At 38.0% G+C, this 16,906-nt stretch overlaps 1 protein-coding gene across 1 annotated transcript in view; it reads left to right on the top strand.

Annotated features, from left to right (window-relative positions):
- The window catches only part of LOC129360497 (ribosome biogenesis protein SPATA5-like), a 110,110-nt gene that overhangs the window by 20,887 nt on the left and 72,317 nt on the right, over positions 1 to 16,906 (top strand). The window contains exons 10-13 of the mRNA XM_055030776.1: positions 194 to 348; positions 6,900 to 7,109; positions 12,594 to 12,647; positions 13,979 to 14,058. Of these exons, the coding sequence (XP_054886751.1) occupies positions 194 to 348; positions 6,900 to 7,109; positions 12,594 to 12,647; positions 13,979 to 14,058 (499 nt within the window). The remainder of the gene's footprint in view (positions 1 to 193; positions 349 to 6,899; positions 7,110 to 12,593; positions 12,648 to 13,978; positions 14,059 to 16,906) is intronic.

Raw genomic sequence — 16,906 nt, 5'->3', positions numbered from 1 at the left:
TTTTTTAAACCAACTTGTTAGCATCTCATGTATAGAAGGCTCTAAACCTCAACAGCTGGAGTTGCCTGATCGTAATTCTTTTTTTGTGTGTGTCAGCGTATTTAACGTTAACTAATTTAATGTCAACATTGTTTCATCATAAATAAATTAAGCTGTGAAAAAGAGCTTCATCTCTCAAATCTGCTCTCCTCAGGTCTGCGTGCACTGAGGCGAGCGCTGGGAAATTCCCAGCAGGCATCTGACCAGCAGCTGATGGGGACGGTGACGGTCTCCATGCAGGACCTCCAGTGGGCCATGACCGTAGTGAAGCCCAGTGCAATGAGAGAGGTTGCTATCGACGTTCCCAAGGTACAGAAACCTCCTCCGTCTGTCCTAAAACATGTCCACCAACTTATCCATTGGACCTGGGCAATAAATCGATTTTATTGATTAATTGAATATTTAGGTTTTTGATCATTTAGTTTTTCAACAATGCATTCCTTGAGTTTCCATCGTTCAGAGTAACGTCAGCAGGCTCAGGGCCGCCATCTGGTTTGACAAGCATGTTTTACAGCTTTTATTTATTTGGACTTTAAATTCAGGTCCACTCTATGATGGAATAGTAGGAGCAGGCTGAGATAAAAAAAAATCACATCAATTAGGTCATAATATTATAACAATAACGTCATATTAAAAGAATGAAGCAGTAATTTTATGAGAACTCCAACACAAAAAATTCAAAAGGTTAGTGTTCAGCATCTTGTGAAGTTATGCTTTGGTATTGCTTTTACAAATAAGGAAATCCTTAATCTTTTAAGACATGAGTGTGAGGGTTTAACATGTGAGATGCTTGTACACTGATGCAGCTGATGCGGCAGCCTCTTCCTGCTCCTACTTGGTTTAAATCTTCAGTCTAAATGACACAATTCATCCTGGAAGCTAGTTCTCCTAGCGTTACATTCAGCCTCATGGTGGTTTTGGAAGGAAGCGGGCCAGCTTACATCATCCATTTTTTGGCTCAATGAAAGCACAATCTAAGTCCCGAAAAAGGTAGTCACTTATCACCATTTTTAAAAGTAGCTCACCAAGCAGTGCCTCTCTTCCTAGACTGTTACTCCTCTTTACTCTCCTGACCACTGAATTACCACAAGGTAGAGTGGAAAAGACCCTGTGGCCATTTTACCCTCTGCTCCAATGAAGATGAACGACTTTGTCTTCGCAGATGGAAGAAAAGTGGGCTCAAAAAACATGGGAGGTTAGTGAGGAGGAAGGAGGGGTGAGAGGACAGCAGTGAGACTTCAGGATGTTTTGGAGTTTGCATGTGCAAGACATAAGGGACAGGAAGAAGGCTAACATCATCTTCCACCGGTAATTGAAAGCAGATCTGGTCGCTGACGGTTCCTGCCAGCAGCTAAAAAAAGAGAAAGAGAAGAAGAAACATGCGTCCGATCCCTTCACCTCAGCCCGCCTCCCCTTTTCTTTCTGCACAGAGTGCTGCGCTCTGAGCTCACCCAGAGACATTCAGTCCTTGTGGCTGGTTCCTGGAAACAAGAGAGGAACGAGTTTGGATTCCTTTTTCTTTTTTTGTAATTCGTCTTACACAGCTCAGCTGAAAGACCAGCCACAGAGTCCTGGACTTGATTATATCCACATGAGTGCAAACATTTGTTTCTAATCCACTTTTATATAAGAAACTTCCAGTGGTGCCGGATGAATACATGCCCAGAGTTTCTGTGAAACCGTCTTGGATCACATATCCACACAAGATTTAAAGATTATACTTCACTTTAGATTCTATTTGTATGTAAATATAATAAATTAAGGAGTAATTAGGGTTATTTCTTTCTAAAGACTTTCCCTTTCATTTTAGCATCCATTTTAAGCTTTGACCTTGCTGTCTGGTTTAACTTTATTATATCTGTCTTTTATTATTTCCATACCATTTATCTCCCTATTTCTTTGTTTAGTTTGTTTGGTAAGTTCCAGACTCTGTCCTCTTTTCCCCTTCAAAGGCCTCTTGTAAAGTTTGGAAAACAACTGTAAAAGGTAATAACTGTGTCTGGTGCAAAAAGGAAAACAGCACAGTGGGGTTTGAGTCAAAGCATTTGCTTTGAGTTATAACACTAACTGATTCAACTTATTGTTATTTTCTCAAACGCCTAGACCTTTTTCACATTTCATCACATTACAATTAAAAACGTCAATGTAATTTACATACTTCTGTGTTGGGCACTGTTAACTAAAAAGTTAGCTGCACTGATCCTAAAACATGATTTGCATTAGCTGTGCTAAAGCTTTACACCAACATAGTATTTAGTGGAAGCTAATAGAAGTTATCTTGAGAAAGATTTTAAAAATATCAAACACATTAAGTCTACTAATAGGTCTGAAGTTGTTGAAAGGATCTTTTCCAGTAAAAATTAAAATATACATAAATGTAAAAAGTGTATAGTCAATACAAAGGTGCCAAAGGGATTAAATGCCCAACATTAACATGACATCTTTGATGAGCTGCAAATTTTAACTTTCCCGTCCTTTTTGACTTTAGACTTTTACAAGGTTTTGATTGTTGACAAAGCAAATTATTTCCATGGTTTCAACTCATGCTGTTGATTAATATGCACTAGAAACAGGACATTTGTCAGAAACTTGTTTTGCAACCATAAAATCTAAAGTTTACTGCAACCAACAATGTCTGAAGACCACAGATACATTTTGGATGTTTTTAAAGCAGTAAAAAGTGGATCTTTACAACCCAGCCAACACTAAGCAGATTGAAGCAGCTGCTGACAGGTTCAAACGCTCCACAAGAACTAAGCAAATGACCCTTGAAGGGAGATTATTTTCATAGTGGTTACATTCAACTTTCTTTAATGGTTTTTACTTTTCACAAAAATATATCGTTAGGCTGACTTTTGACAACCTTTAGGCTTCTGTATCAGCGTTGAGTTCTACATTTATTGATTTTTTAAATTTCTTTGTCGTTTGTTCAAAAACACCTACAATTTCATTTAAGGGGAAACTCCAAAATATGAAGTATTTTCCAAAGATAAACAGGAAAGTAGAATATTTTGGATTTGGTTCTTACAGCATTTACTCTGTCAAACATTGTCAACAACATTGAGTTTGATGCTTTATTTTTAACTGAAAACAAGTTACACCTTATACCTCTAGATCCCAAACTAGCCCCCTTTATAAGTTCTGGATCTTTCCTGGGCTCAACCATATTATTTTTATTGCCAGCAACAAGCTGATTTAAATTTATTTAAGTCGGTTGGTTTTCCGTCTCAAATTCAACTTAATTCACGCCAAAGTTAGGTTTTTAAACCTCAGAGCAGAGAACCAACTGTCAGCCACGGTGGCGGTTGCAGTACACTGAGGATTTCTTTAACTCCAAATTTTTGAAAAAGAGAAGAAAATAGGTATATACTGTGACTAATGACGTCATCACTGTATTTCTCAATATTTTTGTCTTCGCAAGATGTTCTCACATTGTGCAGCCCTATAGGTGCACGGATATACATATTTATATATGTATTTATACTTTTCGGTATGATTTTGATTCTGCCTATTTGAGAAAATCCACAATAAAAGCAAAACATAGTACTTGAAGTTTGTTGCAAGACTATTCCACTCTGCAAAATAGTTTAATGTATTATTAAAAACCTGTAATAAATGATTTAATTACAGATTTACTGATAAATGTAACTTTTCTGGAGCTTTAAGTGGAGATTCCCGTATAATTTATCAAAATCAACACATTATATTTCACAGCTATATTCTGTGCTATACTTTTTAAATTTTACTCTAAATTTGATGGTTTAGTCATAACTTCTATCTGTGCAGATCTGATTCCCAAACCTCTCTGCTGAATCCTGCTTCTCTGTACGCTTTTTCCTCTACTCCTGTTTTATTCCATTTTCTCTCTGTCCGGGCTTTTAGATTAGTACTTTTGATTTGCTGGCTTGCGTCTGGTCCATCTCTCCGTCTGTCCCCTCATCCTCCACACCCCGTGTCGTCCGTGCATTTCTTTCCTTCTGGCTCAGAGCTGGCCATAAATCGTTCGGTATTTACAGTATGTGGCCAGATGCCAGGTTTCCATTAGGTGCTTCGCTCCCCGGAGACGGCGCCGGTGGCCTGGGATGTGTTACCTCTGTGGGCTGGTGGAGGGGAGGGAGGAGGAAGTTAAACAGATGGGAAGGGATAGAGTTATAAACCCTGGCATTTAGCATTTAGATCAGAACATGTGATCCAGAGCTAATGAGAGGGCAAAGCTAAAACAAAAGAGATAAAATACATATAATTACAACATACTTTGTTTTCCTTGAGATAAACTCTGTTCATCTTTTAAATGGTGTTGATCAATCTTTAAGAAACAGGGAGCTGCTACTAAATTTCACAGGTGGACTGCATAAGATTTTATTTAGGAGTGTTTTAGTAAAGAGGTCTGAATTTTCTTATGGTTTCTGAATCCTATCCATACTGTTGGAATAACTTTGACTTTGTGTCTTGCATACAAAGTGCTCAAATTGTGTATTTTGTGGGGAGGTTTTAATTTGTCTTTTTTATTTCATCAGTATAATCCTAAAACAATCTGCGTCCCTTTAATTGTCCCATTAACTCCATCTTTTAACAGCATTTCCATTGCAATTTGATTTCTACTTTTGATTGATTTTTTTTTATTCCCTTGGGTTGAAATTTCTTAAAGTGTTATTTTTATTTTCAAGTAGTTAAATGATTTTCTTATGAATTGTAAATCAATATTTTTGCATACAAAATTGAAAAAACTGTTTCTGTGACTTCGCAATTTCACAGAAAAGGAATAAAAATAAATGTTATAACATGCATGACTATTTGCTATGAATAGTGAGTACTGAAGATAATCTTTGCATTCATAAATAAAATGACAAAATATATGGTCCTACATGATATTTCTATGTTAATCCTTAATTAAGCTTCTTTTGACATGAAGACGAACTGTGAATATCTGGAATTGTCAAACCAAAATTGTGGTGTTTGTTTTACTGAGAGAAACTTTTATTATTAAAACTGGTTTTAAAGACTTTGAAATTCAGAAACTTGATTTTTATGTGCGGTGAGGACTAAAATATATGATGACATATTGTTGTATATTTTATTCCATGGGAGTCTATGAAGGAAATTTTGTTTTATGTCCAAGGAACACAAGTGGAGCATAACACTTCTTTCTTTATTTTATTTATTTATACAGATAAATCTCCCTTATTTATAAGAACCAGCAACATGTTAAAACAGACTTTAGTCAGCATTAAACAAATTAACTAATAAAGTACAGCAGACACTCAATGAAAAAAATGAAGGGAGCGCCAAGGGTTAAAGTGAAAGTATGCATGTACAGTTAATCTAATCAGAAGATACAGCAGATCTGGGTTCTCCACCTGGATTTCATTTTGTTCTGACTTCAACTGACAAAAAAAAGAGAAAAAACAATGAATAATTAAAGATCCATTTAAGGGAAACTATCTGATCGCTGACCTTCTTCGACGGCCTCTCTGACTCTCCTGCCAAACCTGATTCCTTCCGTTGCGCGTGTAATAAGATAAAGCCAAGTGAGGGAGGACAGAAAAGCAGTGATGCTGAGATACAACAGATAACAAACAAGAAGAGCAGAGAGGATATGAGAGCAGATCAAACAGGATATGGAGCAGAGGCTGAGAGGATGGGCTGAATGTAGAGGAGGAGGTTAAAACAACTGTGAGTGGGACAAAACTGAAGAGTATGGAAAGGAAAGAAGGAGGAATGTGAGACAGGAAGGGTAAAAAGAGACGTTAGCTGGTTTTAGATGAAGCTCTCTCATGCTTATCTACTTTATCTCCTCCGGTTGTTCTCTGCCGGACTCTCTCCTTCCTCTCCTCCCTGCCTCCTTCCTTCCATCTGTCAGACAGACAGCGTTTGGCAGCCTGGCTCTGTTGTTGTTCACTCCGTCCTGATTCAACCCAAGCCCTTGGTTCTTCCATCTCCCTCCAAATATGCTTTTATATTTCTCCTCTGTTCCATCCAGCCGACTCTTGGAGGAACTTGAGATTCCTTGCAGTTTACTCATGTGATCCCAAAGTTAAAAGAGGGCCTTTTATGGGTTACTCTAGAGCATTTCTGCACACAATCAGAATTAGCTTGGTTCGTCGCGCTTATTGTTGGTGATGGGTTTGCTTCAAACTGACACAGAGTAGCAGTGCACATAGGACTGGAGTGCGTTTCAGCACATTATTGGAATGGCAATTATTTATTAGAGCTTGACCTCTTCCTGCTGCCTTTCTCCAATGTAAAACAGATTCATTTTCCTGATTGCATGTTTTTGACCTCAGTGAACCTGCTGGATTCTGATTCCGTGAAATAATGCTCGTCTCCTCCACATCTGCTTCTCCACACACCACATCTGACTGTTTTTTTTGGAATTGACTGTTGTTTATCATGTTCAGGATGTTGGTTTTTATTTCCATTTAAACAGTCTTTTCCTCTTCATTTCCACTATTCTAAATTGTTGCAATTTTCTGACCTATTTACCAGATAATATCTCAAATATTGAGAAGCAGCACAATCTGGAACAGTCATCCATAAAACTGCAAAACAGCTGAAACACTGAGTTCCTTTAGATCAAAGCTAACAACTTCCCTGTTTAGAGTTGCTTTTGATAACTGGAACATTGACCAACATATCTGATGTGCATTGTTGATTCTGAAGGTGCCACTCAACAAAATGTAACATTTATTACAAGTTTCTCATTTTGTGACTCTGATGTTTTTTTATGATTATTATTTGTTAATTTTTGTGTTTTTAAAGCACTTTGAACGGCCTTGTTGCTGCAATGTGCTATACACAAAAACTTAACTGATTGATCATCTGGCATTTTGTTGAAGTTTTCCTTTGCTTCATCTGCCCAGGTGTGCTGGTCAGATGTTGGTGGGATGGCAGAGGTAAAGCTGAAACTGAAACAGGCCGTGGAGTGGCCCCTGAAGCACCCTGAGGCCTTTACCCGCATGGGGATCCAACCACCAAAAGGAGTCCTGCTGTATGGGCCGCCAGGCTGCTCCAAAACCATGATAGCCAAAGCCTTGGCTAATGAAAGTGGGCTCAACTTTCTGGCTATTAAAGTAAGTTTTCACCATTACATTAAAGTTTTTTTTTCATTTTTTCCATCACTCTGGGTTGACCAAACATTATCAAATTACTTTGCTGATTAGTCAAAATCAAAAAATGGTACCAAAGCTTTTCTCTTCTATAATGGGATACATAAAAATGAAAACATAATGTTTTACAGATGTGCCTCTGCATATCGTTTTCCTGATTGAATGTTCTGCCAAAACTGTGCAGATGAGTCAGCCATTTGTCTGAGGACTGATGATTTGTTGTGCTGTCTCTCAGTCTCTGCGTTTGCAGTTTAACATTCGTCATGCAAATTGTGTTGCATTTCCTCCCTTAATCAGGTAGTAGGAATTCTATCATCTATTTTGGGGAATTTACAGCATTTTAGTATGGAATATTCTCCCTCCATGTCTAAATTAAAGAGTACCAGCATGTAAATTACCTTCATAATCTAATATAGGTTTGCTTTTTTGATGGGAAGGTGATAAACATGTTTATTATTGGAAAATGTTTATTAAAATGAAGTGCGAACCTCCATATGTGAAGACATGAACAGTTTTAAGTAGTAATATTTTATTATTTTCTATTTATATTCTACAATACAAACAAAGACGATCATTACACTCTGAGGATGTGTAACATTGTTTTCAAATATGAAAAAGCAGACAGCTGCTGCATGTTTGCACATTAATTACATAAAATCTGTGGATTTTACTTTTGAGTTTGAAATTATTTTTATTCAGTTTCAGAGTTGAACTGTTGTGAAATAATCAAAAATTACAGCTGTAAAATATCCTTTCTGTTTCTTCTTAAACACACAAGTTTGCTTATGCAAAATTCATTTAAAATTTGTTGCTAATACATCCAGAACATTAAGAGTGACTCTGTGAAAGTTATGAAGTTGAGTCGTTTTGAAATAATCTTTGATTAAAGTTTGATTGCTCTGAACTCCATTCCTCTTTCTCCCAGACACTTTGCAGGCTGGATCAGCTTCTTGGTTCGTTTAAAATCCGTTATTGTTGCATGTCTCATAAAAGTGTGGGTGACTTTACCAAACTATTCCATCAATAACTTCATGAAAAAATTGGATTGCTGTCTGGTCTTGGACCCCAAAGGAAAAATGAACACTGTAGAGTAAGACATATTTAGGGGGGGAAACCATCCTTGTGTTGGACTATAACAGCTCACTGTGCAGTTTGTGAAGGGCATACTTAAAAAGTGAATGACAATGAGGGGAAAAAGCAGTTAGTGTGCTAAAAAACTTTGAAACAAACCATCCATGAATAAATTGAGAAATGCCTCAAGACATGTGCATCATTTTATTTACATTTATAAAAATTTGGCACATTTATAAACTTCTTAAAATTTCAGATTAAATTAAAAAATCCCAGAGATGTCGATCTGGTGGTGATGATTTCCTAAAGAGCTGAAGGTGGTACAGCTGCAGAAAGTTTCTTCCTCTGACCCTTGACCCAATGTTTGTCCTCTCTCATTCATCACCCCGTCCTCTCTGCTAGCTCCCCCCTCGTTCAGGACATGTCGACAGATGTTGATTGATCGCCTTGTTGAATTGTTGACTGGTGAATATTTAGAAAAAGACAGGAAGTCCAGACAGAAGCTCTCAACTGGCATCATTAAGTCAGAAGCCAGTTCTGCCGTGATCTCCCTCCCTTTGTCTTAGTGCAGCGGGGTGATTTTTCTCCTATTTTCTCCACAATTCAATGAAATGTACCATAACTTCATATTCATTTAGTTCATTTGGGGAGGTTAGAATATGCAACCAAACTCTGATCTGGACCAAAAGCCAAACTGTGGTCCAGCTAAAAACCAGCTGAAGTGATCTCTGGAGAAGTTTGAATGTCACAGTATTTTTTTAATAAATACAACCAAAACAAACACGAGAGTCTAGAGCTAGCAGGAGAAATGACTAGTGGTCTTTTACCAACAACAAAAGAGAAGTCCTACAACCACGAGAATGTGATCCTACTTAATTTTTGTTTACATTTTGTAAAGAAGGAAGTTGCGCTTTATCGTGTTGTTTCCTTCAGTGGCTCATGATTCAGTGCCTCCACAGGTGAGGAGGGGAAGAGGTGTTTCAAATGGTTTGGTTGATTTGACACAGTGCAGTGTGAAAGTGAATCGCAGCAGGAAATGTACCAATGTGGCAACTCGGGTCCCCAATCGAACCAGGTCTGCTGGACTATCATGTGTGAAAAGACTCTTAGTCTTCTCTTTTAATATCCACAGACAGACATATTTTATTAGAATTAGAAACATGCACACAGCATTACATATGATCTACCATATTTATATTTATGAGGTGCTGTTCCACATAATTATCCCTTGTTTTACACCAGACCCCAAAGTTTTATCTGACAAATGCAGGGCTTTCCAGGTAAAGTTTCTGCAGTGGTTCACAAAACTGTACATGCTTTCATTTCTGATGAGGGATGTAGATAAAATCTTAACAGTGGCTGTGGAGACTTGGTGTCCAAAAATGGCCGTTCCTAGCAGCAGCTCTCTGCTGCAGTGCTGCGTCAGCCTTTGTTTGTCTCAGTTCAAGTTGTTTTAAAGTTCTCACCTGTTATGTTGAGTGCACCTATGGGCATGTTTAGGTCCATAGTTACTTTTTTTGCACCCACCTCCCAATTTCTGAAGATTTAACAAACATTTCTCTTGAAAATCATGTTTTCTTGTCTTTCCCAGTTTTAAAGGTGGCTCAGATCATCTGGAATCTGAAATCCACAAATACTTGTGACCTCCTCTAAAGTTGCTTTTAACTGCCTATTTCAAACATAAAAATGCCTTAAGTGCACTTCTGAGTGGACAGCCAATCCACCCAGATTGGCTGTCAGTGCCAAGGATTGGAAAATGAACGATGCTCCTGGATTGGTTGTTTTGCAAAAGCTGGGCAAGGAGACAAGTAGCATATTTATTTAGCTGAAGTGACCTATTTTCAGCTTAACAAGCTGCATTTTAAATGTAATCTGAAATATTTAAGAATAAAAGAAAAATCAGAGAATAAGCAAATTTTTCCTAATTAACTTGTGGACACATTCCACAGAAAAATCCTATTTAAAAACAAATCCTGAAATATTTTTGGTTAGGTTGATGTCATAGCTATTGTTGGTCACCTATGAAAAATCTATTAGTTTAATAAAATCTCTAGTTGAGGTGCCGCTAAGCGCAGAGGGTCCTGTGCTACTTAAACAAAGATTTGTGCTGTGAGGTTCTGCAGCCAGTTTAAAGTTATCACCAAGAGAATCTGCTCTTTGAAAGGGGATAAAAAACATCCTGCCCCTGCTGCTGAAAGCCGCTCTCAACCATCTGCAATAACAGTATCAGGTTTTTCCAGTGCGGCGGTTGCTTTGACACAGATACGTTATCCCGATTTAAATGTGGATACTTTGAGGGCTCAGCCTGTTTCCTCTGTGTAAAAAAGCCCTATTATCATCTTGTCAATTTCAGTTTCCTCCCTTCAGCCACTCAAACACACTCACGGTCACGCATGCATACCTGCTCGCCAACACACTTGCATACATACACGCACGCACACAAACCTTGTATCTCGCCTGGTGTTTTTTAAAAGTCACCACATCCAAGCCTCAGCTCTACCAAGAAATGAGCAGCTTGGGAATAATGAGTCAACCTACATACTTACTGCAGGAGACAAAAGGGCTGGAAGTTAAGTGTCGTCTCCTCCATCAGCTAAGAGGCGATGAAAGAGAAGATTGCAGTGGAGGAAGTTCCTCTAACGACTGAGTGGATGTTTGTCTCGCAAAGAGACAAACATCCACTCAGTCGTTAGACATCCGAAAGTTTAAAAGTTTAAAATATATAGAAAGAAGAAGTTGCAGAGAATAAATTGTAAAGCTATGTTTGCAATCAATTGTGAAACCCCCACACATTTAAACAATTGTTGCTGAAATTTTTGGAGTTAATCAAATAAATTTTATTTATAAAATGGGTCATTTCACAACAAATGTCACAACAAATCAATTTGACCCAAAAACTTCACTTCAATACAGCTAAGCAGGTGTTGAAAACACAGAAAGGAGAATAACATAAATGCACTGAGCCAGGAGTACTTTCTAAGGAGGAGAAAAACTGTGTACACAGAGTTAATGCTGGTGAATCTCTTTCTCTGGCTTCATAAAAATAAGCTCTCAGAACCTGGTTTCCTTTCTACGGTAGTTGTATTCTGAACTTTTTGCAAGTTAACACTCAGAGATTCTCAATCCCAATTCTATCAAAGCTACACAAAGAAGCACTGAGCCATGAGTGCAATCAAAGGTAGCAAAGCTTTGCTCACAGCTCTATTCAACAGAAAGGCCAAACACAAAAGCTCTTAACTCGGCGTACCTTCTATGTGAGGAAGAATCAAATAGTTTAATGTTTTTGGTAAAAGTAAAAATAATTATGACAATTTATATAATAATTCTACAATTTCACTGCTGCAACTGATTGAAGGACTTTCTTCGTTAGACTATTGGAGGTCGGGTTTGGTAGCTGGCAAAAAGCAGATGATCTGTCTAGCACATTGTTCTGGTACCTCAGGTTCTGAAGAATTTTGTAGGACAATTAAACACTTTGGTCTCAGAAGCTGCAGGAGCATTTTCAAGGAAGCAGATTCAGTTTCCAGAGCCCTCTCCTTTCTGATGTAGGAGCTGCAGGACTCAATGCTTAATGCTTTCAACACTAACTGCTGTTTTTAAGATCTACGTCCTGTAGTGGTTCCATACGAAGGAGCTATGTCCCTCCACTGGAAACCCGAAATGACACATTTGGATTGGCTTGGGTCATCCTGTACAATGTTAACAGCAGACATAGCAGTGAGTTTCTTGGAAATGTTTGTTCTGCTTTCCCCTCATTTTATTGCCCTCCTCTGTTCTTTTATAAAAGAATTAGGAAAAAAAGCTTTCATCATTGGACTTGAAAACCATGCAACAGCCTTGACAAATATGGCTGTAGGTTATATTTATGAAGCTGTTGTGAGCACAAACCTTCTATTTTATGCCTTAGATCTTCCCGAATATCCGATTTTATTTGATGTGCCTGAATGCATTCATAACAGGAGAAGTTGCACCATGGTGCGAGCAGATGTGCTACTTTAATGCTCACAGAGTGGAAAATGTGCATCTTTGCCAAGTGAGCCACATGTGTTACATACAAACATGAAACAGTACACAGCGTACAGTGAGCGGCGAAAAAATTTCACACAAAGAGACAAAACACGTCCTGCTGTGCTGCACACTTGATGATCACCATCTCTCTGTTTGATCTGCTGCGTTCAAGGAGCAGATGCTTCTGTTGTCACTCAGAATTTTCCTTCTGGATTTTGGCCGTTTAAAAAAAGACATGATTGTCTTTTGTCAAAGGTCCTAATGTAGAAGAATTTTAGATTGTTTAAAGTCATAATAACACAACCATACTCGTTAACTGGTAGCTGTTATAAAATGAGTAACTCTCTTCTGCATAAATTATTCTTTCAGGGTCCTGAGTTACTGAGCAAGTATGTTGGGGAGTCTGAAAGAGCAGTTCGAGAGGTAAGTTCTTTAAAGCCTTCCTTACAGTGCCCCAAAAAAGTATTCACGCTTTTTATTATGTCCCAACCAAAGACTTCAATTTATTTTAGGGGGATTTTATGTTCAATTTAGTTCAAATCAGGTTCAGATATTTATGTAGAGCCATTTCACAACAAATGTCTTCTCAAGGAACTTTGCAAAAAAAAAAAGAAAAAAAGAAAGAATTATTTCAATATTTCAATGCAGTCACATTGTCACAGTCACAGTTGAAATAATAGCAGATAATGTGAATTTGGGGAGTAGTAGAAGACAAAAGTGAGAAAAAGTGGTCAGTTTGTCCTCCAGCAGCCTAAGATTATTAGCACAATAACTACAAAGATAGCTCAGTATAACTTAACTCCTTAGAATGAGGCCTGAAAGAGACAGAACTGCTGCTTTATATGTTGATGCTTTGTGTATCAAGAAACTTTTTCTACAGATTCTCTTTGCAAAATATCTCCATCTCAGGCAGAAGTAACTGGCAGAAGTTACCAGGAAGTAAGGGATAATGTAGAAGTAAAGTATCAGGGTTATTCACAGATTGATTTCATATAAAATCACAACAATGTTACGGTAAATTATCACGTTTAGTTTACAGTTAAAATGAAAAAGTTTTTTAACTAAAGAATTTGTGTTCATTTAGAAAGTTTTTAAACCATTTGATAAGGAGGCCAGTCATGTCTTAAAAAGTTTCTCTTCAGTTTCAGATGATGGGTTGAATTTAGCTCTTTGAGATGCTAAATTCTTGGGACATCATTTTTGATCCATAACCTGTTATAATCCATCCAGAATGTTCTTTTTGACCCATCTACTGGGTTCTTTGGTCATCCTGACAAGTTCTTCACTGATGCTCTTTAAAGAACCAGAAACCAGAAACAGATGATCTGGATTTATGAGGATACATTTCACACAGGCAAAAGTTTCCACGGGATTCATTTATTTACATATTTTCAGATTTTTATTTTTAGGCTTATTTCTGTGTGCTTTGTGTTGGTCCATCATATTAAAGGCTAATCAACTTTTATTTTAACCTGACTACATGCAGAACAGTTTACTGGGTCTGAATACTTTTTTAGTGATGTGTTTGGCTATTATTATACACCAAAATCCTTCCTGATCATTGTGTTCCTGAGCTGAATTGTGGAGCCTTGACGGGTTCAGTTCTGACGTCCTAAAGGACGACCTGCGGTGTGATTTCTGGGGTTAATGACGGCTGTATTTCCTCTTCATGTTTGTGTCTCTGATGATTCATATGTCCCGTTAAACATTTGTCCTGTTTCTGCCTCTTACGTTGTTGCTGACGTTGCTTGCAGGTGTTTCGGAAGGCAAGGGCCGTCGCTCCTTCCATCGTCTTTTTTGATGAGATCGATGCTCTGGCCAGCGAAAGAGGAAGGTACAGTTTGTCCTTTTCTGTATTCTTTTAAAAAGAATTATCTCAAACAGCTTCTTCCCGTTTGTGTGACAAATTCATAATCATGTCAGTGGTCAATGTTAATTATGTGACTACCGCCTCTCTCCTCTCACTGTGATTCATGCATGATAGAAGGAACAAACATCCGAAACAGTCTGCATGAATGCACTGGTTCCCATGCTGTGTTTGCAGAGTTGTGTGGCTTTTCACCAGCAGAGAACACAGAACAGAGTGTTGTCCGGAGGAGTTTCAGTGGGATGGCACAGGGAACATCTGTGGCTTGAAGGAAAGAGACTGGGGTGGGGGTGGGGGGGGGGGGTAAAGGACATGGACCGGAGGCACACAAACATTTCATTGTGCTCTTTCACGGCAGATGGGGAAGGCCAAATATGCAGCGTGCTTCCTGCTAAACCAGAGAAAGATGACATTTGCAGGATGGAGCTAAGAAAATATGCAGCGTGCTTCCTGCTAAACCAGAGAAAGATGACATTTGCAGGATGGAGCTAAGAAAAGGGCAGCAGGCCTTATAACCAGTTAGTTCACCACACATTTTTTGTCATCAGACAGGTTGCACTTTAATTTAACTTTGTCTACAGGTATCAGCTGAAATCAATCCGTCAAGTCTTTTGTAAAGCACATTTCATACATAATAATAAAAAAAAGATAAAAAGTCAATTGAGAATTGAGGAACAAGTAATAAACGTTACATTTTGTTGAGTCCCATAATCAAAATAATCAACATACATCATATATGTTGGTCAATGTTCACTTTATTAAGGTTCAAAAGCAGCTCAAAACAGGTGAAGTTTTAGCCTTGATTTAAAGGAACAAAACGTTTCAACTGTTTTGCAGTTTTCTGGAAGTCCATTCCAGATTTGTGGTGCACAGAAACTCTGCTGCTCCTTGTCTGGTTCCAGTTCTGGGAATGGAGACAGGAACAGACAGGGACCAGAAGACCCATGGGTTCTGTTAGGTTGATGCAACAACAATAACAGATCTTCAGTGTGTCACATATTGCTGTAAATTTCATGATTATTATTGTAATTCAATTTACTCAAAGTATTTATACTTTGCTCATAATTTACAGTTTATTTCAATAACTCTTTAAGAGAAGCACATTATCTATATTAATTCCACACAACTTTATGTTTCACAGGTTTATGTTTTCCAGTCTTTATTTATGCTAACCATGATGATTTTCTGCAAGCTTGCAAACATCTAAATATCTTGCTGTGTCTGGATGTTCAATTTCTAAAGTAAAAAATTAAAATAAAATCCCATTGGAGTTGAAAGAGATTTTAAGAGAAGTAGCAAAAGCAATTGAGGTGAATTAGCAGTACTTGCCAACAACTTCTGGGTTCATCCCGGTCCTGTTACTGTGAAATATCACCTCTGCTGCATGGAAATTAAGCTGATTGAGTTTCCTTAGTTCGAGGCCTCCTCAGATTCATTGTAACACTGGCTGCTACCAGGGATCCTTCCAGCAACATCACCCTTTACAGCAACAATTTGAAGGTACTTTGATGACATGAGTTAAGACATTTATTTTCCCTTTGGGATAAATAAAACACATTTTAGAATTTAATTAAATCATGTCTAAATCTTTCATTGAATCATTGTGCTGCACTTGCACTGTTTGTGTATTTTGTCTTCTTGGCAGAATTCCAGTCTGCACTAAATAATAATTTGTCCTTATCAGTTATTTCTTTGCCAGTAGAGTTGGCAGTTTTCCTCAATCCTGTTTTTTTTCTACTTTGAGCTTTTATGAATATCAATTTTTCATATGTGCGAGTGCCAGCTACACCTTCTGCTTGCCAGCTCACATTGGTTGAAGCAGGTCTGGACCTGTGCCTCAAGGCCACTCACCACTTAGAGAAATGCACTTCTTGCAGATCTGTAAACGTTATTTATTGAACTTTACTTCCTGCTGTGTATAATCAATGAAGTGGCTCACAGACTTTCAGTGCGGATTCAGATCTGTTGATACAACCAGACAGCCTGTGCTGCTGTGTGTGTGTAGGGTGAGCGCGCGAGGCAGGAGATGAGAAGCACCTGTAAATCTGTCAGCCTACCTGCCACGAGTCGAAACTGGTGAAGTGAAATGAGGAAAACAGGAGTGAAGCAAAGATGATCAGGTCAGAGAGACATAAAATGGAAAGTTATGGTTTTTAGAAAATGAGTCACAATAAAAATACAAATACCTTTCAGTCTTATGTACTACAGTATGGAATTTTGTACATTATAGTTAAACCTTGACCACTGCCATAAAACCATAGTGAATTTTGGTATTTGTACTTTTGAAATTTTGGGCTAAAATAGAGAAATTTGCTAATATGCATTTGGAAACACATGCAGTCATCAAGCATGTTGAGACTTTGTTCATCTTTCTGTTATATTTTTTCTTTTCCCCAGACTTCATATTAGATTAGGTGTGATGCAGTCATAACTTACCTAAAAAATAGTATGAACCATTTTTTATCATAATTTCTATCATTATCACAATAGTGTCACAACATATTATGATAAAATTCTAAGTCCATATTGCCCACTGCAACTGCAAATGGTGGTTTATTACATTTCTCAAAAATATTATTTATCCATCTCTTCTCCACGTTTACCCGTTTCATAATTTCTCCTTTTTTCCCCAGCTTCCTGTCTAGCATGCTATGTCGCCCTCTGACCCAAACTTTCTCTCCTTCTCTTTCGCTGTCCCCCTCCTCTCTTTCTTCTCCCTCGTAACTCGGTGACAGAGCTCTTTTGTGCTCCTCTGAAGCCTTGTCTGCACTAATGACGTCTGGCATTTCCGCTTGCCCTGTCAACAGAGACTGTG

This window comes from Poeciliopsis prolifica, unplaced genomic scaffold, assembly GCF_027474105.1.
Source record: "Poeciliopsis prolifica strain line A6 unplaced genomic scaffold, Auburn_PproV2 SCAFFOLD006, whole genome shotgun sequence".
Taxonomy (NCBI): Eukaryota; Metazoa; Chordata; class Actinopteri; order Cyprinodontiformes; family Poeciliidae; genus Poeciliopsis; species Poeciliopsis prolifica.
This window is presented reverse-complemented; position numbering and strand designations above follow the sequence as displayed.